The following is a 26,001-nucleotide window of genomic DNA, read 5'->3' on the forward strand; positions in this document are numbered from 1 at the left end:
AGGCCCCGAAAGTCACTTCCGTGAATGAGAATTCAGGTCAAGGGCGCCACTTCCTAAAATCCACATTCACTTTCTCCGCTTTCTAATCATTTCAGGGATTCCCTCCAAGAACCTTCATTTGGGTCAACTCTAAGGACAGTCCGTCGTTACTCCTGCACCTTTTCAGAGGACAGGAGGGAAGGAAACACTCGTGCCTGAACTCACTAACGTGGGGCACTTGAGTACCGCCGGGTTTAAGAACTGAGACTGCTGGCTGGGTCTCTTCGGAGAACCAGATGGTGGGATTTCAGGAGAAAGAAGTGCAGGAGCCAAGTGAATCCTGGTAAGTCAGCTTCTTTATAAAGAGGAAAACAGTCTCTCCTCCCCCGCCCCGGGAACACAGGATGCTCAGGTCGGGCTGACCCAGCGGGGACGGGGGCTGCGATTTCTCACCACAGCTCTGGGTGCACTTGCAGCCCCGCCCTCTGCGGCTCGCTCGCCCCTTTGTCTGCGGCTCAGGAGGAGCTGGCTCGGCAGCCTTTGCTTTATGCTGCTGCCTGAGGAGCTTGCAGACAAAATGCAATTCAAAACTGCGTGGCCAGAGAATGTCCGCCAGAAGGAAAAGGGGAAGAAGGACCGCAGAGTGAATCCCCAGTGGCCACAGGAAGAGCTTCCTTCTCGGTGGTGGGACTGCAGGAAGTCATTGTACCTGTTTCCTTATTCATAACAGGGCGGAGAGGGGGCTTTAATGAGGGGTGTCAAGGGGGTTAAAGGAGATGTGTGATGGACTAAGTAGGGTGCCTGGGGCACCCAAAGAGGCAGGTAATATATTGATCAATAACAACATTATGTGATTAACAAGGGAATCTGGCTTTGTGAAAAGGTGTCAAGGGTTCTTGATAAATGAATCCAAATTCCTACAAAAGGCTCTTAATGAGAGCCCGCCCCTGGAAGTCAAGACCCGCCCCCTGGCCTCCTGTCCAAAGATGCATTTGGGTTGTGCAGCAATGAATGTCTTCTAACCTTCCCTCATCACTTCTCTTTAAAGATAGACCTTTCCGGGCATGGCAACATCCACTCCTGCTGTTCAGTTGTCCCGGTCGGTGGACAGTAACTGAGCCGACGTGCAGCAGAGATGGCTGGGCTTCGTCAGATGGCCCGAAGGATCGTAAGTGCTGCTTCGAGCAGGTGGTTTGAAAATAAAGTTCCAGAGACACAAAAGCTCTTTCGGGAGGAGAATGGAATTCCCGTGCATCTGAGGGGTGGGGCAGCGATGCCCGTGGGTACAGAGCTACCATGCATCTTCCAGTGGGTGGAACAGCGGACGGAGGCCACCTCTCAGCCGGCTATGGCTTCCCTTTCCCCGGGGCAGGACCGACTTCAGTTGTCCTCCCAGCAACCAGTTGGTCCCGTTTCATTCAGCTCTCTATGGACCAGTAAGCTGAAATACAACTGAGTTCTTCTGTGGGGACCAATAGTTGTTGACTTATACCAGCTGCCACCAATAAAGCAGTCTTGACCATGAAAAAAAAAGGTAGACCTTTCCTTCCCCAAGTAGACTGACCACCCCCGGCCAGAACTGCACCTTACTTACCTCCCAGTCTGCAGCTCGACACCAGGCGGTGAGAACGCACTGGACAGGTGTTCGAATGAGTGACTGAATGACAGTAACAACAACAGAGAACACAGAGCCGCCACGTCCCCTCTCCGGGCCACGGAACTGTACACTCAGTTATGGAGGAACCCCTCAGTTACCCCAAAAGCCAGGTGCCTGCTTACCTTCTCTAGATGCAGATTTATCCACCGAGTAAAGGTCCTCTTCTGCACATTCTCCCTCTCAACTGAAAACAAACAAATGCCATTCGCTGGGCAAAAAGAGATATGCACAAAATCCCACCCTCCTCTTCCCAAGGGGGAGTCAAGGCAGACGGCAGACAGAGCCCTGCACGGTCCCAGGTACGGATGCAAGGGGGCTGGCAAGGGTTGGGTGGCACCTAGAATCCATTTCCCCAGCCGCCCCTCCCCACACCCAGCATCTTCAATAGATTAAATACCCACAGATTCAGACACACAGCACACAAGGTCCTACAACCTACGGTGAGCATCTGGGCACCTGACCCTCCAGCCTAAGCAGCGCTGGTGGTAAGATGCACATTGAACCACAGGTGCCAGCACTGCACACCTGCCTGGCAGAAGTGATGGGGTCGAGGAACCGGGGCACAGGACAGGCGGGGCAAGCGGAGGCCAGCAATCAGGAAGGGGGCGCCAGCTCTGGGACATGCCAGAGTGTGGTGGAAAGAGTGGACAGCACTGGGTTGCACTCTCGGCCCTGTCACCTCCCAGCTTTGTGTCCTTGGGCCGTTTGCCCATCCCCACGTCGGATCTGCTCGCTCCCAGGCTACCATGATACTGCAGTTCTGCAAGTCAGCTCAACGCAGTGCCTGGCACAATGGCCGCTCTTTTTCGTCACTATCATTTCTAGAGCCAAGAAATACTTGTTCTCCTCCAGGAGGGGAGCGTCCTCCAAGAGTCTGCTACAGAGCCGCAGTGAGCAGGTGGGTGGGGACACACACACACACACACACACACACACACACACACGACAGGAACCAGATGCAGATCCCTCCCCCCACAGGACAGCACTTCCCAAACAGGCTTCTTAGGAAACAGTTTTCCTTTTCAAGAGTTACTGCCATCTGTCCAACACTAACTGCATCCTGGACACTTTGTTGCCATTAATCTTTAGACCCGGCAACACTGACTACAGAGCAGAAACTTATTTCACAGATGAACAAAATGGGGCTCAGACAGGTACCATGACTGGCCGGGGGCACCTGCTGGAGAGGCAGAGCTGGGCATCACCCTCATCAGCACCCGGAAATGGGAGGTCTGGGTTTGAACCCCAGGTCTTCCCATCACGGCAAAAACATCTGCAGTAATAATAACGATTGAAAAGTATTTACCAAGCGCTCACTATGCGGCAGGTACCCACCTAGGTGCTTGAACCCCCGTATACTAGTTTAATGCTTACTACCACCCTTGGAGGCAGACGGGACCCCAGGGCATCTGCCCCAGGTCACACAATGACTAAGGTTAACGCTCCTAGTTTGCAGATGGACAAACTGAGGGTCAAATAACAAGCAAGCGGCCAAGCTGAGACTTGGAGCTGGGTTCTGTGCTCCTCCCATGCCCCCCGGAGCTCTGGGGCATTCCCTGGCGTGGTGCTTAGGACCCGAAGGGAGTTCAAGAGGGACCCGACGGCAGCCCCCGCAGCTCAAGCCCCTACGCCCGTCAGGAAGCTTGAAATGCCGCCCTCGGCTGACTCCCAAATCACCAGGTTCTGGGTTTCAACACGTTGGAAGGACACATCACACAGCCTTAAAACCACTTCGCATTTCGTTAGCAACAAGAAAACGAGAGGCAATGTATGTCCTGCGGGAGAAAAAAGGCTCCGGTTTTCTGCAACAACTGTGGTTCCTTTTTCCTCTCGGCCTCACCATTGGGTAGACAGTGGCGCCCATGAATCAAATCTTAATAGTGTGCCTTTCGGTCTTTTTAAGTGAAGAGCCAGCGGACCGTCATTGAGCTCTAAATGGCCGGTTTCCTCTCCTTTTCCTCCTTTTCTATAAGGGAAGGTCACTGGCAAGTGGGCATAAGGATTAAATGTCTAATTCCAGTAAACTGGTTCGTGTGTAGGAAGAGGAGGGAGAAAAGAAAAGAAGTTGAGAAGAATGAGTAGGGAGGAGGCATCTGCTGAGGACATGAGTTACAGTCTCAGAACTTCCCAGAAGGCTGGAGGCACCCTGCCCGAGTTCCACTTGAGACGGTCTCACCTCTGCAGCTTTCTCCAGAGCGAGGGTTCCCCCAGTTTAGTGACCATCCCTCTGTTGATGGGCACTCGGCGAGTTCCCGATCTCACCGTCACGAGCATCCTTGCACACGCACCGGGCACGTGGTTCTTTGTGCACAAGCCTAGGAGTGTATTTCTCGTGCTCGACGAGGAACAGTGGAACTGCTGGGTCTTAGTGGTAGGCACATTTAAAATTTTAATAGCTACTTCCAAATTGCCCTCCCCAAAGGCTGCCCCAGTTTATACTTTCACCCCCAACTGTCTTTAAACAAGTTTATGGGGATTGTAAAGTATTTACACACACATTCAAACACTCAGGCTGGTTTCTCCATATGGCTTCAGAGAGAGCAAAGTATGCAACAGGAGTGCATTCAGGGGAAGCCTGGAGGACCCGGCCAGGCTGCTGGTTTAACTGTGCAGAAAGGTGTAAATGCGAAGAGGGTGTTTGTTAGTCCATGTATGCCCGCCCCATCCATCCATCCATCCATCCACCCATCCACCCATGTATCCATCCACCCACCCCCTACCCATCTTCCCAGCTGATACTTAGTCAATGATGATTATATGCCAGGAGCTAGCATCCTGCCGGCAAAATCAGATGAAGAATTCAGCACAGAATCAGCACTCCAAGAACTCACAGCCAAGTAGGAGAGAAAACATGGACACCACAGAGCACACATGTAAAGAGAAACGAATGAGAAGTTTCCAGGGCTGAGGGCTCGGGAGGAGGTGATTTCAGACCTCCTGGGGTACTCCTGCAGGAACTCTAAGGGGATCTCATAGGACGAGTGGGACCTGGAGGGATCCTCGGACAAGGACCACGTTTCTAGCTCTGCTTTGATCCAGAGCCAACCTCTGGGAGGCTTCGCTTCCATTCCAGCCATGGCCGGTGGGCCGGTCTGAGCACAGATCGACTTCGACAGCAAAGCTGACCCACAGGAGGGCGAGGTGGTAACTGAAGATAACGAGGGGACCGTGAGACTAAATCACAAATAACAGACAAGCCCCAGACTGAACTCGGGCACAGAGACCCTATTTTCCTGACCTGAAACTGGGACACATCACTCAATCCACAGGAGAGCGCGTGGATTTAGCCTGCCCCAGAACCACCGCCAGAGTCTCGCTCTCAGCTGGGCGACCTTGGGCGAGTTCATGACTTTCAAAACCCTTGGCCTCAGTCTCCCCTCTGCTGACGGAGGGAAACTGTGCCCCCTCATAGACAGGCTGTAAGATTCAATGGGGTCACCCCCAAAGGCATCCCCAATAGCTGTTCCGGAAGGCCACAGTCTCCAGCCCCCACGGCCCCACGGCACGCCGGACTCGGGCGATTTTGTCTGGTGTCCGACACAAAGGTCTGCCGCTCTTTCATGGCTGTCTCCATTTGGAAGTGGCCACCCCCACCCGACAGGCCTTCTCCACTTCTGGCCTGCCAAGACTCCATAAACTTTATATAGTTTCCATAAATCCAACGGCCCCTTTTTTCCACCGCACCTATCACGTTGTAAAGGTGTAGGAAACCATGGCTCGGGAAGGGTCTGGCCTTCTCACGCACTGTTTGTGGGGCCCAGCGTGGGTTTACTGGGCAAAAACAGAGCAATAACAGTGCTGTTAAATCGCCCGCGTGCTGGCCAGGTTGGGGAGGAGCTCACCAGGCCCAGGACCCGGGGGGCAGAGACGGAAAGGGAGGCCCAGCCTGCAGGCTCAGCTCCACCCTCTCAACCCCCTGCTCTGTCCAAACCAGACCACGTGAAGATGAGAACGAGGACGCTCCTCTCTCCTGCAGGCCACCAGTGCCAGCCCAGGAGCTGGGAGCCACAGAGAGGGACAGCTCCGAGCTCGGATCTTTCACGAACACCTGTGGCCTCTTTCCTCTGCCCACACCCCCTCGCACCCACAGCCTATGTCCCACTTCCTCCATAAAATGTCAGCTCTTCTCCCCGAGGGAGACTCGATGGCTCTGTCTGTTTATAAAAATTGTGCATTCATTACAAACAATTAAAACCATGCAGGAAAGCATTCAAAATTTCCTCAGACCCAGAGATCACCCTGTTGACATTTTATTAATCATCCTTCCAGAACCCCCCACACACGTGTGCGCACACACATACACACATGCACGCGGAGCTACTGAATGTAGATAGATACTACTGTACCCAATTTCAATGTGATCAGTGAAGGACTCAGTGTTTCTCAAAGCAGGGCCCACAGAGCACGACATCAAGAGCTTCCGGGGTGACTGCTGACATGCTAATTCCTGGACCCCGTCCATGACCTGCTGACTCACTGTCTCTGGGGCTGAGGCATTTTACCCAGCTTGGGGGATGACAATGGTGTGTACTCTGGGAATCAACTGGGACGAGACCGGCGGCACGATTCCCTGGTCACCCTTGGGCAGTGCCCCTGGCCCAGGAGAAGCAGCAGGCAGTCCGGGGCCAGCAAGGGCTCCAGCGCAGACCACGGGACAGAGAGAGACACAACTCCTGGCCTTGCTCCGATTCCGGGCCATACCGCTTCCCAGCGCCGGGAAGAAAAAGTCGCGTCCTTTCTTGTCCAAAGGGCTCTTTCTGATAGTGACTGTATCACTGAAATCATACAGTTGGGAGGTCTCTGATCCTCCCAAGAGATGAATCAGAATTCACCTGGGAGGACTGAACTTCCCCAGGGAGACTTATCCTGTGACGTCCACCCGGTGGTCTGTGGGGAGCACTTGCTTCCAGCCTCAGGGCGCTGCCTGGGCGGGAGGAGGGAGGCGGCTGGGACAAGGTGGCCCCAGTGCCATGGGCTCCTTCCTCCAGGCCGGAGGACAGGAGGCTGCGGTGGGGCCTGGGCAGACCCTAGGACAGGCTCTGGGCAAGGAACAGAAAGCTCACTTCCCTCCACCACCAAAGCTGATGTACAGGAGGAGAGATGCAAATTAGGGCACCCACAGCCTATGTCCCACTTCCTCCATAAAATGTCAGCTCCCCCCCCCCCCCCCGGCCACCATATCATGCAGCAGCTGTGAAGGCCTCGAAAGTAGCAGCCGGGGCCTGACGGCAGCGGCCACCACTCCCTGTGCCCCAGCTCCAAAGGAGTTACCCTGCTGCCTGCCGACATTCCTGGTCTGGAACTGTCCCCGTTTCACAGAGGAGGAGACTGAGGCACAGAGAGTTGAAGTAACTTGACCGCTCACTGGAAGACCGGGATTTGAACCCAGCTCCAGGGTCACACCGCCCGATGTGCCTCCCACATGTTTGCAGGGTCCCCCTGGTACCCCTGGTCAGCTTTTCTCATGAGTCCCGGGGGCTCTGCTGCTGGTCTCATTGTCCCCATGCTGGGGACACCCTGACTGGCCAGAGCACTCAAGGCCTGGCTCTGGGCCAGGGGTGCTCGACTCTGCCCCACGGGGACACATGGCAGGGGCTGCAGACATTCTTGATTCTCATGACTGAGGGGACATTCTACTGGCATCTAGTAGGCAGAGGCCAGGGGTGCTGCTCAGCACCTTCCCGTGCCCAGAACAGCTGCCACCACAACAGAGTGACCGGGCCCCGAAGGTCAGTGGTGCCAGGGGCGAGACACCGTCCAGGGAGCCTGTGTGACCACCCCAGGTTGCGTCTAGCTCAGCCTTCCCCGCACGGAACACAGAAGGTTTCAGCAAACAGGAGGGCTCTGCTCTGAGTGGCCTCGAACAAGGCGGGTACCGCTCTCAGGGGCTCGGTTCACCCATCTGTCGGGCAGAAATCACTGTTCCGACTTCGGTGGTTTCGAGGACCCAATGCATTTGAGCTGTCCTTCCCACACCACCCCGCAGATGGGTGACAAGGGGTCCACCAGCTGGACTGGCACCAGCCCATGCACGGGCGCCTACCGCCCGATGGACAGTGCCCGGTGCAGCCCGTCCTCGGTGGCCCCTGCCTGTCCCTCCAGCCCGAGGTGCTGCTGGACTCCCGGGAGCCAGGGCCACGCCGAGAGGAGCCCCCGCCCCAGCCCACCCCCGTCTGGACGAGGCCAGGCCCTGCAGGGTGGTTTCGCTCCTTTCCCATCTTTCAACACCTCCCAGAAACACAACCTCATTACATGGCCCCATGCTGGTTCACTTGAGAAATAAAACTCAGAAACAAATTAAACGGCAATTTCTTTTCAAACAGGAGAGGGGCCAGGCTTCAGGAATACCAGGCTGACGTCCTTTGGTTCCGACTCCTGGGGACCACTTCCCCCATCGGCTCTGGGGGTATTAAAGCCAGGGCCTCCATGTGGTCTGCACCAGCAGTGATTTTTGCATTTAATTTCCTTTGTTTTTCCTCCCTGAATGTTTGCTCTGACCCAAGTCCCTTTTATCGAGACTTTGGTCATAAAATGCAAAACCCTCCTTGGGACCACAGACCGAGCAGCAGGCAACCCCTACAAATAAGTGTGCAGAGCAGCGGCGGCCGGGGCTGGCAGCGCCTCCCACGCTCCGGCCCCTCCGCAGCCTCCTGTCCGTCGTCCCTCGTGCAGGCCAGGGATGCGTGGACCTCGGGCACCAGGACAGAGGGGGAGCAACCTGCTCCAGCCGGCACAATCCGGTGGTCTCCCAATCCGCGCCCCTAGATACAAATAAAACTGCCAAACTCATTCTAACTGGGGACTTCAATCCAATTCTCTCACGGGTCCCAGAGGCCACCAATTAGCAGACCACGTTCTGGCCGCTCTGCCCTGCTTCTCAGCTGCTCCAAAGGCACATAACCCAGGGCTCCACAGGGCTAGTCCCAATTACACACCAAATTAAGTTTTAAGCTATACGTATAGGGCCGGTGCCTGTAACTAAAATAAAAAATAAACCCGCTCTAGTTTTTTCTGAGAGTGATTCTAACCTCAGTGCTAAACCTCAGCCCACCTTGATTTATGTCAGATGACGCCAACCGGCCATAAAAACCCGAGCTTAGGAAAAGGGATTTTAACGTCCACCCAGATGGGCAGACCAGGGTGACAGAACCAACCCAGGCAGACGGCGCTGCCGCGAGCAGCTGAAACCGAGACGGGGTAAGCGGTGGTGTGTACAGGTCGTGCCCACACCCACCCCGGCAGCAGACAATGAGTACACTCAACCCCAGACAGCAGATGGGGACCCCGTCCTCACGGGCTTCCTTCTCCAGGCCCCAGAAGGAAGGATGGAGAGGAGAGAGAGGAGGGAGGGAGGGAAGGAACGAAGAAAGCAAAGGGAGACAAACATATTCTCTTCACATACCAGGAAGTCTCACCTCATGCACCTGACACCACAATCCCTTGGGGACAGAACTTTCTGTTGGGGACCACAGGTTTCGGCAATTTTTTTGTACCAGTGTTTTCTTGAAAGTATTCTGGTTTCTGAATATAAACTAGAGTAACTTCTAAAGTAGCGTTTTACAAACCACATACTGCAGAGTACTAGTTCGCAAAGACGTCGCAAAAGAGGAGCCCATGGATATTTATGATCAGTGTATGAAAGGCTCTGAGAAGTCCTGCAATCAAGACATCGTTTCACTTGTCTAAACTAAGGTCATTTGAAGCCAGACCCCTTTTCTGTGTAAAACTAACCACAAATTCCTTGTAAGAATCCTGCTTTGGAAATTTAGAGAGCTGCCCATTAGTGGGGGGAGGTGTTTCCATGGGGTCCGCACGGCCAGTGAATTAGGCCGCCACACTTCCTGCGACATCGACGACCACGTGTTTGCCAAACCCTGTTTGCTCTTCCTCTTGGACACTCAGCCAAACTATATTTCCCAGCCTCCCTTGAGGTGGCTGGGCCGATAGCATGTGGATGGGTGGGTGCAAGACTTTCAGACAGGGCCAGCAGTCCTCCAGGCCCTGCACCACTACACAGAGGCAACACAGAGGACGTAGAGGAAGACAGCACAAGAAGGAAGGTGCCCAGCCCCCGAGTCTCCCCTTGGACAAGGGTCACCCAGGAGAGACGCCCCCTGAGGAATACCATGTTGGACAACCGGGTGAGTGGAAAATATATCTTCACAGTGATGTCAGGGTTGCTGCTACAGCAGTTGCCCAGCCTGGCTAATCCCTGCCCTGGGTGAGAACCAGGTGCCCACTTCCAGGAAGGAAGGGAGGGAGGAAGTCAATATTTATGAGGCCTCTTCCAGGCACGGAGAATCACTCGCATCCACCTTTTCATCCTCAGGGCAAGCTCGACGGGCAAGAGACGATGAAAGACCGTCTCAGAGAGGAAGGGACTTGCCCCAGCATTTGGTGGCAGAGCTCAGAGAAGAATCTAGCTTGGCACTGTGAGCCGAGCCCTTCTCCCTGGCACCACGCTGGGCTGGCTGAACCCCTGCAAAGCAAATCTGACCGAAGAACCTTCATGAAGAATCTGTCTCACGCCCAGGATGGCTCAACTGCAGAATAAAGGCTGACATGGTATTTTGTCCCTTAGGAATAGAGTTTATCAAGTCTAATAAGCATTAGCCCAACCTCTGGGGTTCAGCTGTTTTTTGAAAAGGACACTAAAAATACTCACTTCATACAAATGACCTCGATTTGCATGTTTAAGGACATCTGACTGACAAACACCCACATCACCCTTTGAATGCCAATATTTTTATGTACACGCAAAGGCCAATCAGCTGCTTGAACCTCCAGTTCGAACTCTCCCAGTGTGCCCAGGACGCTCAGTGATAAAACCGGCCAAGTCCCATGCAAACCGGCATGAGTTGGTCCTTCTAGCTAACAGAACCCGGAGCATGTGCAGGAGAGCAGGCCCCCTAGAGACAGCTGCTAGGAGGGGCAGCCCTGGAACCTTCTGGGAGAAAAGACATAAAAGGCAACGTGGTTAATATCTATAAGGTGGTTAATATTTGCAACGTGGTTAATATTTGCAACATGGTTAATATTTGCAACGTGGTTAATATTTGCAAGGGATAAAACAAACTGTGAAATTCCCATTTACAACTTCTACCTGCCAACGAAAAGTGACAGGGGCGTGAGTCTAAATTCCTATCCTGAGCAGGAGAGGTAATGACTGGAAACTGTGATGGGGAAGGCAAGAGGTGTCAAATTCTCCCGGAGCTTGAAGTGTCACCAACATTTCATGTTAATTAACACGCGAGACCAGAGGTTGCCTAAGCCAGAGCCCAGGGACTGAGCTGAGCCAAGATAACAACTACGAATGCTTCACACACCACTGGTTCCTTTGTGAAACACATTTGTTTGAAAACAGACAGAAGTTATTACTTACGTAAATCATCCAAATGTACACACTCCTGCTTGCCCGTGTGTGTGCATGGGTACAAACGCACACACACACGCACACACACACGCGCGCGCGCACACACACGGCCCTCACCATAATGGGGCTCACCTTCAGCCCTCTTCAGAGACAACAGTCCTCAGGGTCACTGGAGAGATTCCTCATTACAAGGTCCCCCTTATGCTGCAGCACAGGGGTCCAGACCTCAAGGGCTGCTCTCTGACATCGAGGTCAAGGTTGGATCACTGTCACTGGGGGGAAACTCTTAGAATGGCAAATTCCAGTTCTGTAATCTCAAAAACCCCACTGAGACTAGACCTGTGATTCTCAACCCTGGCTGCACATGACAGTCACCTGGGGAAACTTTAACAAATATGCCTGGGCTCCACTCCAGGCTAATTGAATCTGAATCCCGGGGGCAGGGGCCCAGACCTCTGCATTATGTTAAAGCTCCCTGGTGATTCTGACACGGAGCTGGCACAGACAACCGCAGCTCGAGGCCAGGAGTTGGCAACATTTTCCTGTCACGGGTCAGACAGCAAACGGTTTAGACTCTGTGGGCCATGTGGTCCCCGGTGAACTTCAGCATGGTGGAAAGCAGTCAAGGCAATACATAAATGGACATGACTGTGTTCCAATAAAACTTTATTTATAAGAACATGTGATGGGCCACAGTTTGCCCTGCCCCACTGCCAGATTTAAGCAGCCTCTGTACATCTTACTGGTGGCCATACCAGTCACAACCCAGCTGTTTTGTTGTTGTTGTTGTTAATCCTCATCTGAGGATATTTTTTTCCACTGATTTCTTTTTTTTAGAGAGAACGGAAGGGGAGGGAGGGAGGGAAAGAGAGGGAGGGAGAGAGAGAAACATCAATATAAGAGGGAAATCTTCGATCGGCTGCCTTCCTTACATACCCTGACCAAGCCTGGGGATTGAACCTGCAACCACGGTACATGCCCTTGATCGGGAATCGAACCCACGACCCTCCGGTGCACAGGCTGATGCTCTAACCACTGAGCCCCACTGGCCAGAGCACGGCCCAGCTTTTACCATTCCGTTTCAGGCTCCAGGCGCAGGGTGTGTTTGCATTCTGCTTACTGTCATAAGAGAACCAAGATGGATGGGACAGCGGGTGGGGGAGGGGGGGACAGAGGTAGCAGAAAACCTGCCAGTCAGAGTCATCCACTCGGGTTTTCTCCTCCCACCACCAAAACCAGTAAGAAAAGTCACATCCAGGCAACCAGACTTTTAAGTAATTCCTGCCTTTCTTTTCTTTCTTTAGCAACGGAAACTTTCAAATCAAGTGTCGCATCGCCTATCCCTCTACCTCCGCATCCCCGACTACATACCCCCTTAATCTGGAGAATCCAAGGGGACACAGAGAAGAAAAATGACCCCAAACAATCACACTTGATCTTTTTTCTTCTTTTGTAAAGTTTAGATGGAAACAGGTAAAAGGAAATCAAACACAGTTACTTGTAGGTAAAATTTCCCAGTAGATCAAATTCTGTTCAAGAAGAGTCATCTCCCCCATTTTCTTAGCACCATGAGGAACCCTGAATTATTCTGCCCAGCAGAGCACTTGGCAATCCAGTTTTCTGATTGGAGAGATCCACAGATACTGAGGATAGCTCCCATCCAACACTGCCATCAAGGTAATCAACCAAAATCTGCTTGAATGCCTCTCAGGATGAGGAGCTCAGTACCTGTCCAAAATCAGGCTTCCAATATCTCAAAGCTTGTCTTGTGGAAAAGGGGAAATTTCAGTGAGTACGACTAGGACCAACAGTTAGGAGGTAGGGGATGACAGGTTTCAGCCCTGCCACAACTGGGTCTTTGGGTTCAGTGGGACCCCTGTACTTTTCCTAAAGGAAATCCATTTTTTTTTTTTTTAGCTTAACTGTGCTCCTGTGGGTTTCTGTTCATTCCTATTAAAAGCATCCTTACCAATTTCTTCAACAAGCAAACTGCAAAGAAAAAAATAAATAAGGGAAACCTGTATTTCAGGAAAGGCTTAGAGACACCAACTGATTGCAATATTGGTCCTTATTTAATCCTAATTCAAACAAACAATTTTTAAAAAAAGTAACTGAATTCTGAAAGTTTGAAAATATAACTAAATTTTTTAGAAAAATAAAAAATGTCAATATTGGGGCAAGAAGAAATACGGAAATTAAATACATCAATAAGTGTTTGAAGAAAACAACAACAAAGAGTCCTTATGGGATCAGTCCTGTTTCCCATTTCACAGATGCACTAACCAAGGCAGGAAGGCGTCAGGTCGCCCATCTGGTAAGTAGCAGAGCCAGGTTTCACACCCAGGCCTGGCCCCAAAGCCATCCTCACTGTGACACAGTACTGCCTCCTGACCTCATCTCTGACGGGGACACCACGTACCACAGCCAACCCGCGGACTTGCAGTGAACCGGGTCAGACATCGTGAGCAGGACTATTCTTACCCCTTCCAATGAGGTCACCGCTCTGTGCAACACCTCTGCCACCTGGGCGGGCGTCGCTGCAGGTGGACCCGCACCCTGGGCAGGTGTGTTTTTGGCAATTTCACGCATTTCGGTCAGTTTGCCCTCTCTGACCTACAGCTTCTGCGGGAAGGACGCTATCTGCAAAGTCTAAACCTCTAGGAGGGCTTCCCGTGGGAGCGGGTCTGAAGGTGGGGAGAGCTGGGGTGAAGACTACTACTTTTATTTTTATTTTTATTTTTATTTTTATTTTAGAACATGCCCCTAGCGGGAACTGAACCCGGGACTCTCTGGTCTGCCGGCCGACACTCCAACCGCTGAGCCAAACCGGCCAGGGCGTCCACTTTTATTATCAGCTGGTCTGTACATTTTATTTTTTAATCATATGCATATAGTTAATAGAAATTTTAAGTTTTCCTTTAAAAAACTGCTATGCGTTCAACCCTGTGCATGGTGCAGTATTTCTGATCTATTATCCTCAATGCCATCAGGGAAAATATTTATAAAATGTAATGTCTGAATTTTCTGTTTATAATATTAATAGATACCTATAACAGGAAAAGATGGAACATGCAATAAAGAAAAAGTCACATGGATTAAATTATTCCAAGGCAGCTTATTTCCTTCCATTCTTTCTTTCACATGTTTCTGAAATTTTTGCTTGCTTGCCGTAACCTAATCCTGGCCATGCTAGATGCAGTGTGGTATTCTGTGTGGTGGGCGCTGCTGGTTGGCTGCCCATACATATTTTTTCTCACCTTTCTTGAATGGTAGTGGTTTGTTATTTGTTATTTTTATTTTTTAACCCTCATCCGAGGGTATTTTTCCATTTATCTTCAGATAGAGTGGGAGGGAGAGAGGGAGGGAGAAACATGGCCATGAGAAAGACACATCAATTGGTTGCCTCCAGCATGACCCCGACCAGGGCCGGGGACCAACCACACCAAGGCACATGCCCTTGACCGGAATTGAGCCCGTGACCCCTCGGTCCGAGGGCCGACGCTCTAACCGCTGCACCAAACCGGCCAGGGCAGTAGTTTGTTATTATTATTACTATTGTTATTTTATTTATCTTGCTCCTTCTCCATCACTGTGTTGGGGAGAAGGGCAGAGAGTTCATCTTTTAGTTTATAAGCACAAGGAAGCAGACACATCCAAATCCGACGGGGAAATTGGCACAGTCCCTCACGAGCCTGGACTTTGGGCCCTGGCTGTGAGGACACAGTGAAACTGTCACCGTCCCCTTGGGAAGGAGGTGACTGAGTTCTGACAGGAAAAGGCAGTATGCATGGATGCTGGGTAACTAATGGGGTGGACCGTGGCCGACATTGCTGGTTGTCTCCCCAATATCCACCCTCCCCTTCTCAACTAACAGAACCCTAATTCTGAGTCAGCAACCTGCCTAGTATACAAATACTCCTTCACAGAGACCCCCCCCCAAGTTAGGGGTAGTCACATGACAAAACTCGGCCAATGAAGGGGAGTGGAAGTTGAGGGGCGGGGTTCCAGGAATGCTCTGTATGAGGGAGCGGAGGCGGCTGGTGCCTGCCCCTTTCCCTTAACCCTCTGGCCTCCTGTAATGGAGCCGTGAAGCCGGAAAACCCAACAGCCACTGCTAAGCATGCCTGAGCGGGAACAGATGGAGGTGGTACCTTGATGGCCCTGCTGGGCCCCAGGCCAGGCTGCTTATCTCCAGGTTTCATCACACGAAATAAATCCTCTTGGATGAAGTCATTCACTGTAAGTTGGGTTTTTGTTACTTGCAGCTGAACACAACCCTAGCAGATACAACACCATCTTCTTGACGTTATAAGCCCATTATTTGTGTTTGTGAACAGAACGTGGACTGAGCCATAGCCCTGTTGCTGGAATGGCTGATTCCAATTTCCTCTGCCTGCTGTAAATACTGTAGTAATAAGCACTTTTATGCATAAACCTGTGGGCCCTGACGTTTCTATAGCACCTGATAATCTGCAAAAGTCATTCACCTCCATTGTCTCATGGAGCCAGAGGAAAGGGATCCAAGATAAGGTGGCTCAGCGGCCTCGTTAGGACAACACATTCTCCGTGACGGCCTGTCTCTTTGACGTTCCCCAGCATCTGGGTTCCGCTCAAAACACCGACCGACTTCAGTGAAGAGTGACTGCTGAGTCCAAGTGAGAAATGGGAACAGTGACACTTCGTGAAGGTCTTGGTCCGAGTCACCCAGCTTCTAAAACCCTGCAGCTTAGTCACCGGAGGTCACCCTGGGTGGCTGGGAAGCCTGTCTCTAACTGCAGGGTGCAAAGAACGTAAGCATGGGAGAGACCAGGGTGCAAAGAACAAGTGCATGGGGGAGACCAGGGTGCAAAGAACGAGCGCATGGGGGAGACCAGGGTGCAAAGAACGAATGCATGGGAGAGACCAAGGCACAAGCAAGGCCTCTAAATACTGCATGTTGCTGGGGCCTCTGGACAACATGGACGCACTGGACAAAACGCCCGGAGACAATGAGACAAATGTGTGTCTGTGTCGGAGGTGGGCTGGTGGAGTGGGGAGACAGAAGGACCCGCATTAGAAAAGGCGGCTAGACGGTGAGATCTTGAAAAGGCATTAGGAGGGGGCTGTTCGTAATGGCAACGCAGGAAATCTGCTCCAGGGACCACCTGGAACCAGCGTCACCCCCTAACCTCCGGGTTTCCTGAGCGCACTTTTTATTTCCCCTGTGGCGCTGCACTCGGCGTCTGCACACGGTGACCCGAGGCAGGGAGGGGAGGGCACCGAGCGACCAAAGACAAGGTCTGCTTCTCAGTTCTGAGAGGACCATGGTCTAGCCACCAGCCACCACCCCGCATCCTCAGAAAGCTGGGGCCCCTGCACTTGATGGCAGTTTTGCAACGGGGGTCCCGTCATTCTGACTGTAAAGTGAACCCCGTATTCTCGCTGACCAACCCTAGAAAATCTGAGGTGCGGGCAAAGCCTATCCCTGGTCTTCGCAGGCGTTCATACACATGTGCTCCTCACCTGTCCAGTTCTGAACGTCTTCAAGGCTATAAACAGAATTCACTTCTCAGAGAACTGGGAGGCCCTGGTGTCAAAGTCACCAAGGTGATCTGTGACCCCTGCTTGTGAACACTAGGAACCTGTATTTATTCAGTGCTGGGCACTTGTGAGGTGGGTGTAGCTCCCTTTTACACATGAGAAAACTGAGGCTCGGAGAGGTGAGGGAATTTAATGCTCAGGATCACACAGGGGAAAAAGGGAATTCCAAATGTCTTCGGTAGGTCTGCTCGTTCCTGGAGCGAGGGGGTCACTGGGAGCACTGCGGGGCCTCTGTGGGCGACACCCCTCCTGCCACGGCTCCATCCAGCGCTCTTTCCACAAGCAGCAGCCGGAACCCTTCCGGGCCTGGTGTTTTTCTGAGACACATCCCTTTGCTTTTGCTTCTCCTTAAAGCTGCAGGCCCAAGTTCTAAGCTCGGGACCGAGGGCCGGAGCCACGCCTTGAGCCTCTTCGTGCAGAGAGGTTTTCTGCCCTCGGCCCCTGCAGAGGAGGAGGATTAGCAAGGCAAAGCCCAACTTGATTGAAAAATAACTTCCCTCCAGGCTGCTTTATGGCCTTGCGCCTCTTCCTTCCAGCTCTCGCTGAGTCTGGCCCCGAGACCGGGGACTCAGGGAGGTCGTTCCCTCCAAGGGGCCGGAAATTACCAAAGGAGCACCAGGGGGTGCTGAGCAGGCCATGTGACGGAGAGCAGTAACTTATTAATTAAAAAGTCTAGAAACGAACGCAGCCAACTGTAAGGGGTCAAGGTGCTCCGGCTGCACCACGTGCTGGCTCTGTGAGGGTGGGCAAGGCGCTTCCCTCACTGTCCCCATCTGCGAAGTGGGGGAGGGGACAGTCCACGGTGCCACGGGGTGGACGTGAGCATGAAATGATGGACACGATTCCAAAGTGCTTAGAACCTGACACACGGCGGGGACAGCAGAGGGGCCCTACCCAGCCGTGCCGCAGTGGGCACACTACATCCACCAGACCCGCCGACGCTGCCCCTGCCACCAGTTCTGGGTGGTACAGAACTTGGCCTTGTCCAAAGAGAGGTCAGGCCTTTGCCCTCAGTTTCAGGGAGGTCGCCTACGTCATCCCCGATAGGAGTGTCTTTGCTTAGGGCGGGAGCTGACCATAGCTGATCTCAGGGCAGGGCTGACCATGCCAGAGACCAACACGTGCTTGTCAACATTAATACAGACGGAGCTGTCCTGCCCGGGGACCGCCTTGCGGGTCTTACGCCTCAAACCTTCGGAATGTTAAAACAGGGCAAAAGAACCTTTAGGCCGGGCATAAGCAACCTGGCCCCTCATAAAAGAACTGTCTGCAGAGGACAAGAAAGCAGGTACGGTGGCTACTGGACCGACGGGAGCACAGAAGGAAACCTGTTTAGAACTAGCATCATGATGTTATGTCATCTGCACCGACAGAAACGCCTTCCTCCAACTGATGCAACTGCTCCCCTCCCCCACTGGTAAATGCCCCTCGCCTGTCTCCTGACCGGACCACTGTCGGAGCGCCTGTCTGAATCAGTGTGTCCTGACCAGCTATTCTCATTGATCTCCATAAACGCGTGTCTCCTCTCACGTTGAAAGGCCTTTTTATTTTTAGGTTAGCACGAGTTAGGGTGGAGGCTGTGGGTCACCCCGTATCCTCCGGCCTGGCGTTCTACGTGAGGTCAGTGCATCGATCACGCCCCAGTAAAATGAAGCCCCAGTAAAAAGCCCGGGCACTGATGCTCTAGGCACAGCCCCATGTCGGTGCTGGGAGGGTAACGTGAGTACAAGCCAGTACTGTGTCTTTCTAAGGAGTCATCCAATCTGAGGGGGCTGGAGAGCCCCTCAAACCTGTGGTTGGTGTCAGAAATGAGACAGTTCCCTCAACCCTAGCAGTTGGTGAGCTCCAGGCAACTGCCCAGACACAGCCGCTCCTAAGCGTCCTATCACCCTCAACCTCCCAAACCGGAAAGGTCAGGGGACAGAGGAAGGGAGCGTGTGCCCACACTGAGTGGAGGGCTTTCCAGAGGGGATTTCCTGGGGCCTCAGTTTACACATCAGTGAAATGGGACCCACAGTGCTCGCCTCTCACAGCTGTGAGAGGCCCAAGGTCTCGCTGTGAGGGACACGAGCACAGGACTCAGCTCCATGGCCCAAGCCCTCTGCACCAGCCAGTACGTCCCAGGGGGCTGAGGGCTGGGTGGGGGGACAGGCCCACCTTCAGAAGAAGGTCCTACTCGCATGAAAACGCCGCTTCATACATTTTAATCATCACAACCACAAATGTGGATGGAGTCCCGCCTCCATGCTGGACACACGCAGGACAGTGTCGCCTAACTTGCCTGGACATGCATGAGAATCAGCCGATGCTCGTTAACACAGCTTCCGAGGCCCGGGCCTGACGGCAGAATCCAGGCCAGCGGAGGAGCCTGGGCAGCCGCGTGGCTGACAACCCTCTGCGGGTGCAGCTCAGGGACAGACTGGAGAACACGCCGATCAAAAGGCCTCGATGGTAACCCCCGCCCGCTGGGTCCTGGTTCTGAGCCTCAGTTTCCCCATCTGTGCACTAGGGGTGATGATCACAGCTGTCTATTCTTACTCGTGGTGCGGCTGTGAGGATGACATGCTTGGGACAGGCCCAGCACCAGGACCCAGGGGCCAGTCACTCCGGACAAGTAGCCGCCTAAGCACTTACTGGGCGGCAAGGAGGCCAGTTCTGCCACAACCCACGCTGGTGCCCACGCCGCTGATATACTGGGGAACAGTTCGGCAGGACGTGAATTTTGAATCTGCTGGTGCACAGTTTCCGCTTTGAGAAACTAGATGTACACAGAAGCTGCCCCCAGCCGACTGAGCAAACAGAGCCACGTGGAATACACAAGCACGCAGACATTCATGCGTGGGCATCTCAAACCCCTACCCGCTCCCGTGGCTCACCGCGTCACGTGTGCAAAGAGCCACGCCATCCACATCTAACGTTACAGCTTGCTGTGGGCTGACCGTGTCCCCACCCATTCATATGTGGAAGCCCTGACCCCAAGCACCTCAGGAATATGGCATTTGGGAAATGGGGTCTTTAAAGAGAAGATTAAGTTAAAACGAGGCTGGTCCAGTGGGCCCTGCTGCAGTCCAACTGGTGTCCGCAGAAGAGGAAATCTGGACACACGGAAAGACACCGGAGCTGTGTGCACACAGAGGAGAGGTGTGAGGACACGGCGGGAAGGAGGCCCTCTCTGAGGAAGGACAGAGGCCTCGGGAGAAGCTGGACTCGCCAGCACTTTTGTCCTGGACTTTCAGCCTCTGGAACCGTGACAAACACATCCCCGCTGGTTCAGGCCCAGCCCGTGGCAGCAGCCTGGGCGAACAAGACGTGCCCAGCCCTGTGCTCCCTTGCTTCCGTTTCTGCAGTAGTGGGGGATTTTAGGGGCACATGACATGTCACGGCAGAACTGACTGCTCTTCTAGGCATTCCACTTCAATGAATCCTTTTTTCTTCTAATCCTCACCTGGGAATATTTTTCCATTGATTTTCAGATAGAGTGGGAGGGAGGGAGGGAGAAAGAGAGAGAGAGAGAGAGAGAGAGAGAGAAACATTGATGTGAGAGAGACACATCGATGGCACGACCCCAACCAGGCCAAGGATTGAACCGCAACCAAGGTACATGCCCTTGACCGGAATTGAACCCGTGACTCTCTGGTCCGTGGGCTGACACTCTAACTGCTGAGTCAAACTGGCCAGGGCCAAATAAATCCTTTTAACCTTAGTTCTCCTAACCCTGGGAGGCAGATCTATCATCCCTATTTTAGAAATGAGGAAGCCACGGCACAGAGAGGTTAATTAACTTGCCTCCAGTTGCACAGCGAGAAGTGGGCGGACTGCAGTGAGAACCCTGAGGTCAGGCTCCACAGCCCAGATTCTTGCCCACCAGGATGCACTGTGGTTATAAGGGGGGATGCATGAGGAACAAGCCCCATGCTTTCTTCCCTGTGGTCGCCCTCCACTGAGTCCCCAGCACTCACTCCTCCGCAGTGGGTTAGGGCTCTTCAGGGCTCTCATTTTAAACCTGATTCTATTCACAAAGCAGTAGGCTCAGGAATGTTTCCTGGGAAGGAACTCCGCTGTTTCCTGGGGGACAATGAGTCTTGCCTGAGGAAATTGTAACCAGTGGCTTTGTGATTCTATTCAACAGGTAATTATAGAGCCTAGGTCTTAGAAAATGCTTTCCTTTTGTTTGTTTGTAATGAATTTATTTTTGTTATAAATGCTTCTCCTTTTCCCCTCATTGACACCCTCCTCCCGATCCCGCCCCCCCAACATTATTGTCTATATCCACGGTTATGCATAAATGCATATAAGTTCTTTGGTTTATCCCTTTGCTCCCCCCAGGACCCCTCCTTTGAAGTTTGTCAGTCTGAACCCTACTTCTATGTCTCTGGGTCTATTTTGTCCATCTGCTCATTTTGTTCATTATATTCCACAAATAAGTGCAGTCATGTGGTATCTCTTTCTCTGATTGAGGCCAGCCCCAGAGCACACCCCACCCGCAGGGCTCGACGCCCCGTCTTCCCCAGGAGGCCCACCCCTCTTCTCAACCATCTCCTAAATGTTTGCTCGAGACCCTTCAATGCCCAGAGAGAAGACCAGGTGGCTCCTGGCTCACAGTCCCTTAATCTATTCATTTAAACGTAAAATTGAGCCAGGCACTGGACTCACAAGGTGTGTCTGTACGGGGGAGAAGCTGCCAGATACAGGGGCCCAGGCCACACCTGCTGGGCAAACTGACACAGGAAACTGGATGGCAGGGCCGGGCCCTGCTGTGGATCCGTGGATCCGCGCCACCAGCTGCAGGAGCTTCCCGGGTGGGGGTGGAGTCGGAGCAGGTGCTTGTAGGTCTGTGGGAAGTCAGCAGACGGAAGGGATGGTGACACAGGCTGCAAGGTGACTGAAAATAAACAGTATGTCCTGAGTCTTGTTACTCCCAGGCTCCTTGGCCGGGAGGGATGCTCTGAGGGCTGGGTGACAGAGCCTTGAACGGCACCCAAGGGGGTCCCTCGGACCAAACAGATGATGAGGCCATTCTGCACCTGGATCCCTACACTAGAATGCATGCTCCTGCACCCTAGGCTGCAGGTTAACAGGTAGGGTTTGAGAAGTCAACCAAAGGCAAAGGCAGAGGAACACGGACGATTCATCGTTCTTCATCCGGTGAACCTGTCGCGGAGTCCCTGCTGCCAGCTGCATCTAGACGAGGAACTACCCTGACGGGCTTTCTTCCTGTTCCCCTCCATCCTCCGCAGAGAATGGACTGGAGTCATTCTCTTGGATGTGAAGGCACCAGCTACAAATGAAAATGTCTCTGCATTGCCAAAGACCCAGCAGCAGCCCCGTAAAATATTGTTAATGGAGTATCTATGTGCTTGGTGTTAAAAAATATTTTAATCGCACTTCATTAATTAATCTCTTTCAATTAACTTGCATTACATAGGGTGGGGGCGGGACAGGGGACATCCAGCCCCCAGGCACGATACGGCCCAAGCTAACATCACACACCTCACCAAGTTACCCTGACCAAATAAATATAACAGGCTAATTTTTAAGTTGATAATTTTGTATGGCCCTCTAATGATGTTATAAATATCCAAATGGCCCTGGGCAGAAAAAAGGTCCCCCACTCCTGCATGGAGGAGGGGGGAGGAGGAGGGGAGCTAACATTTCTGGAGGCAGCCAGACTGCTAAGCACACCAAGCATCACCATCTGGTTTAATTCCAGTAACGATGGTGCAGACTTCTTTGGGAGACTGCCCCCTTGCTCCCCTCCCTGCCGCGGGCTGTGAGGGGTATGGAGCTACCATGCTCCAACGTGACCCCACGTCTAGGCCATGACCCTGCCCCATCTCAGAACCCGGCCCATCAGGTCCCAGTTAGACTGGCCGAGAGGCTGTGAGACCCCAGCTGAAACAATGAGCTTCTTCCCTGGGGGCTTTGGACTTGGGACTACAGAGACCATCAGGGATGTCCCTGTCCTGGGACTCAGGCTGTGACTGGAACTTGAGGGCTGATGGCGGCCACTTCGCACTGGGTGGAGAAAGTCAGTCTAGAGCAGTGGTCCTCCACCTTCCTACTGCCGCGACCCTTGAATACAGTTCCTCATGTCGTGGTGACCCCCAACCATAAAGTTATTTTTGTTGCTACTTCGTAACTGTAATTTTGCTACTGTTATGAATCACCATTGGAAATATGTGTTTTCTGATGGCCTTAGGTGACCCCTGTGAAGGGGTCACGACCCACAGGGCGAGAACCACTAGTCCAGAGAACAGAGAGAACTGGACAAAATGCGGAGAGGAGGGACAGGGTGGTGCCTGGAACCGGGTTTCCTTTGCCCCGGGGGCTCGGCTGCATCCCTCCCCTGCCAGCGCTGGCTCAGTATCTCCACCTTGAAACCCAGGACGGATGTGTCCCTTTGAGCCTCGGTTAGCTCCCGTTAGGTTTCTGTCTCTTGCTACCAAGAGCCCCAACAGGCAGGCAATATTACTGCCGTTTCACCAATGAGGACATGAGCCTGGGGGGGGGGGGGTGCTTGCCCAAGGCCACGCTACAGTTTCAGAACTAGAATCTGACCCCCAGATCTCTATTTTCTTTCTTTCTTTCTTTTTAATTCCTCACATAAGGATATTTTTCCATTAATTTTTAGAGTGGAAGGGAGGGAGGGAGAGAGAGAAAGAGAGAGAGAGGAAGAGACATCAATGTGAGTGAGACACATCAATTGTTTGCCTCCAGCAGGACTCCGACCAGGGTCGGGGATTGAACCAGCAACCCAGGTACATGCCCTTGACCGGAAATCAAACCCACGATCCTCAGTCACTGGGCCAGCGCTCCAACGGCTGCACCCAATCGGCCAGGGTGCAAATCTCTATTTCCAACATGCATTTGTTTACGTGCACTAGAAACAGTCTCTGTGAATGACACTATAGGTCCTTCCAGGTGGAACTCGGGTATCCCTGGAGTTAAGGACACAAAGGAGCCTGTAGGGATGGGACCTCCTGCCCTCCTTCATCCTTTCCCATGAAGCCCCCAGCCCCGACCATCCCCACAGAGCGGAGGGCCAAGCAGATGCCCTCACGGTTGCTGTTGGCTGTCGCCCTGCCCTGGCCTTGAGTCCGGCACAGTGTGGTTCCCTTTAGCACCATCACCAAACCGCGTGGTCAGGGGACATGTGCTTACCTTCTCTGGATGGGTTCAACTGTGTTCCCTCAAAATTCATATGTTGCTGTCCTAACCCCTAACACCTTAGAACTGACCCTGTTTGAGGACGGGTCTTTGTAGATGTCCGAGTAACAATGAGACCGTGAGGGTGGGGCCTGAGCCAGTGTGACTAATGTCCCCAAACACACAGAGAAAGAAGACCGTGGGAAGGCACAGGGAAAGACAGCCATGGACAAGCCAAGGAGAGGGGCTGGTGCAGACAGCTCCTCCCTCATGGCCCTCGTAAGGAGCCACCCTTGCTGGCACTTTGACCTTGGACTTCTGGACTCCAGAGCTGTGACACAGATGCTCCTGCCAAAGCACCCATCTGCAGTGCTTGGTCACGGCAGCCCAGCAACGGACAGACTCTCTGACTCATTCTTGCCACCTGTAGGATGACTGAAGCCATGTGGCCCCTGGAGGGAGGGGGTGTTGAGATAAGAATTAAACATGAACCCTGGCCAGTTTGGCTCAGCGGTTAGAGCATCGGCCCATGGACCTGAGAGACCCGGGGTCAGTTCCCACTAAGGGCACGTACCTCAGTTGCAGTTTGTCCCCAACAAATTTGTCCTGGCCTGGTTGGGGTCGTGTGGGTGGCAGCCAGTCAATGTGTCTCTCTCACATCGATGTTTCTCTCTCTCTCTTCCCCCCCTCTCCCTCCAGCTCTATCTGAAGATAAATGTAAAAATGTCCTCAAGTGAGGATAAACAAAAAAAGAATTAAACATCAGACATACACGGCAACGGCTGCTCTCTCTGTTCTAATCATTACGCGGCCCCACGAGCTGCAGACATTTCTCACCCTTTGCTAGTCCTTCAGGGAAGCCCCAGGTTTCCCTGACAACGATGTTCTGAAAGGAGGTGACACGTTCCCACCTTTCCTTAATAGACTGCTCTCCAGAGGGCTGATGGGGCCAGCCACCTGGTCTCCATGCCTGAGGGACCAGGAAGCTTCCGGTGTGCGGTCCAGGGCGAGCCACCCCAAGATGTGCCCCGTGGTCTTCAGATTACTTTCAGCTTCAGGCTCAAGAGAAACGTCTGCCCCCTCCCCCAGTAACTACCTAGGAGAATTTGAATGAGAGGCCTTGCCCATAAGAGAGATCAGAGACAACTGCTTTGACCTGTCTGTAGGGCAGGAACCTTCTATTCTCTGAAGGTCCGCGCTGTGGTCACCTGCCGTGCCCTCTGGAAGCTCCCAGGGCACCTTAACCCATTCCTCACTCCGCATGTCTCACACACCTCAACCTCCCTTTCTCCTCCGACTCCCTCATGTATGCGGGGTTCCTGCGCGCAAGATACGACATTTGATTTTCTCTCGTCGGTCGGCCTCCTGTTGACTGGATTATCGGACGGCCAGAAAGAATTGTTCCCCTTCCCCACACAGGTACTGACTCATCCCGAGAAAAGAGGGACAGGAAGCGTGTATGGTTCACCAGATGCCCCCGCGACGGATGTGTGGAGGAAGGGTGACCTCAAGCACAGTGAGGTGCCACGTGGGACATTAACAGAGCTGGCCGGAGCCGCAGGCCGAGGGGCCTGTAGTAAAGGGAGCCCGGGCCAGGAAAGAAAGTGCTGGGAGGAGATACCCTTGAGGAAACAGAGTGTGGGGGCTGGGGCTGCAGCCCCAAAACAGAGCACACCTCCTGTGTGTGTGTGTGCGTGTGTGTGTGTGTGTGGTAAGTGTGGTGTGTGCAGGTCTGTGTGCACAGTGGGTGTTATTTATGTGTATATCTGTGTGTGCTGTGTGGTCATGATATGTATAGTACATGTGGTGCGTGTGGAGGGTGTATTTGTGGGTTTTTGACATGTGTGGGTGTTTGTGTGTGTGTGTGTATTTGTGTGTAGTGTGTAGGTGTATGTTTATGTGGTGTGTATTTGTGTGTTTATGTATGTGCATGAGTGTGTGTGTGATGTACATTTGTGTTTATGGTGTGTATATGTTTATGTATGTATGAGTGTGTGTGTGATGTGTGTTTGTGTTTATGGTGTGTTTGTGTATGTGTATGAATGTGTGTGTATGTATGTGGTGCGTGTTTGTGTTTATGGTGTGTTTATGTATGTGTATGAGTGTGTGTATATGTATGTGTATGAGTGTGTGTGGTGTGTGTTTGTGTTTATGTAAGTGTATGAGTGTGTGCATAAGTTTATGTATGTGTATGAGTGTGTATGGTGTGTGTTTGTGTTTATGGTGTGTTTATGTATGTGCATGAGTGTGTGTGTGTATGTGTATG

The 26,001-nt window shown here is 52.8% G+C and overlaps 1 protein-coding gene across 1 annotated transcript in view; it reads right to left on the reverse strand.

Moving 5' to 3' along the window:
• The window catches only part of CLMN (calmin), a 105,600-nt gene that overhangs the window by 30,740 nt on the left and 48,859 nt on the right, over positions 1-26,001 (reverse strand). Inside the window, exon 2 of the mRNA XM_036277477.1 lies at positions 1,759-1,820. Within this exon, the coding sequence (XP_036133370.1) occupies positions 1,759-1,820 (62 nt within the window). The remainder of the gene's footprint in view (positions 1-1,758; positions 1,821-26,001) is intronic.

Source organism: Molossus molossus, unplaced genomic scaffold, assembly GCF_014108415.1.
Source record: "Molossus molossus isolate mMolMol1 unplaced genomic scaffold, mMolMol1.p scaffold_m16_p_1, whole genome shotgun sequence".
In the NCBI taxonomy this organism is placed as follows: Eukaryota; Metazoa; Chordata; class Mammalia; order Chiroptera; family Molossidae; genus Molossus; species Molossus molossus.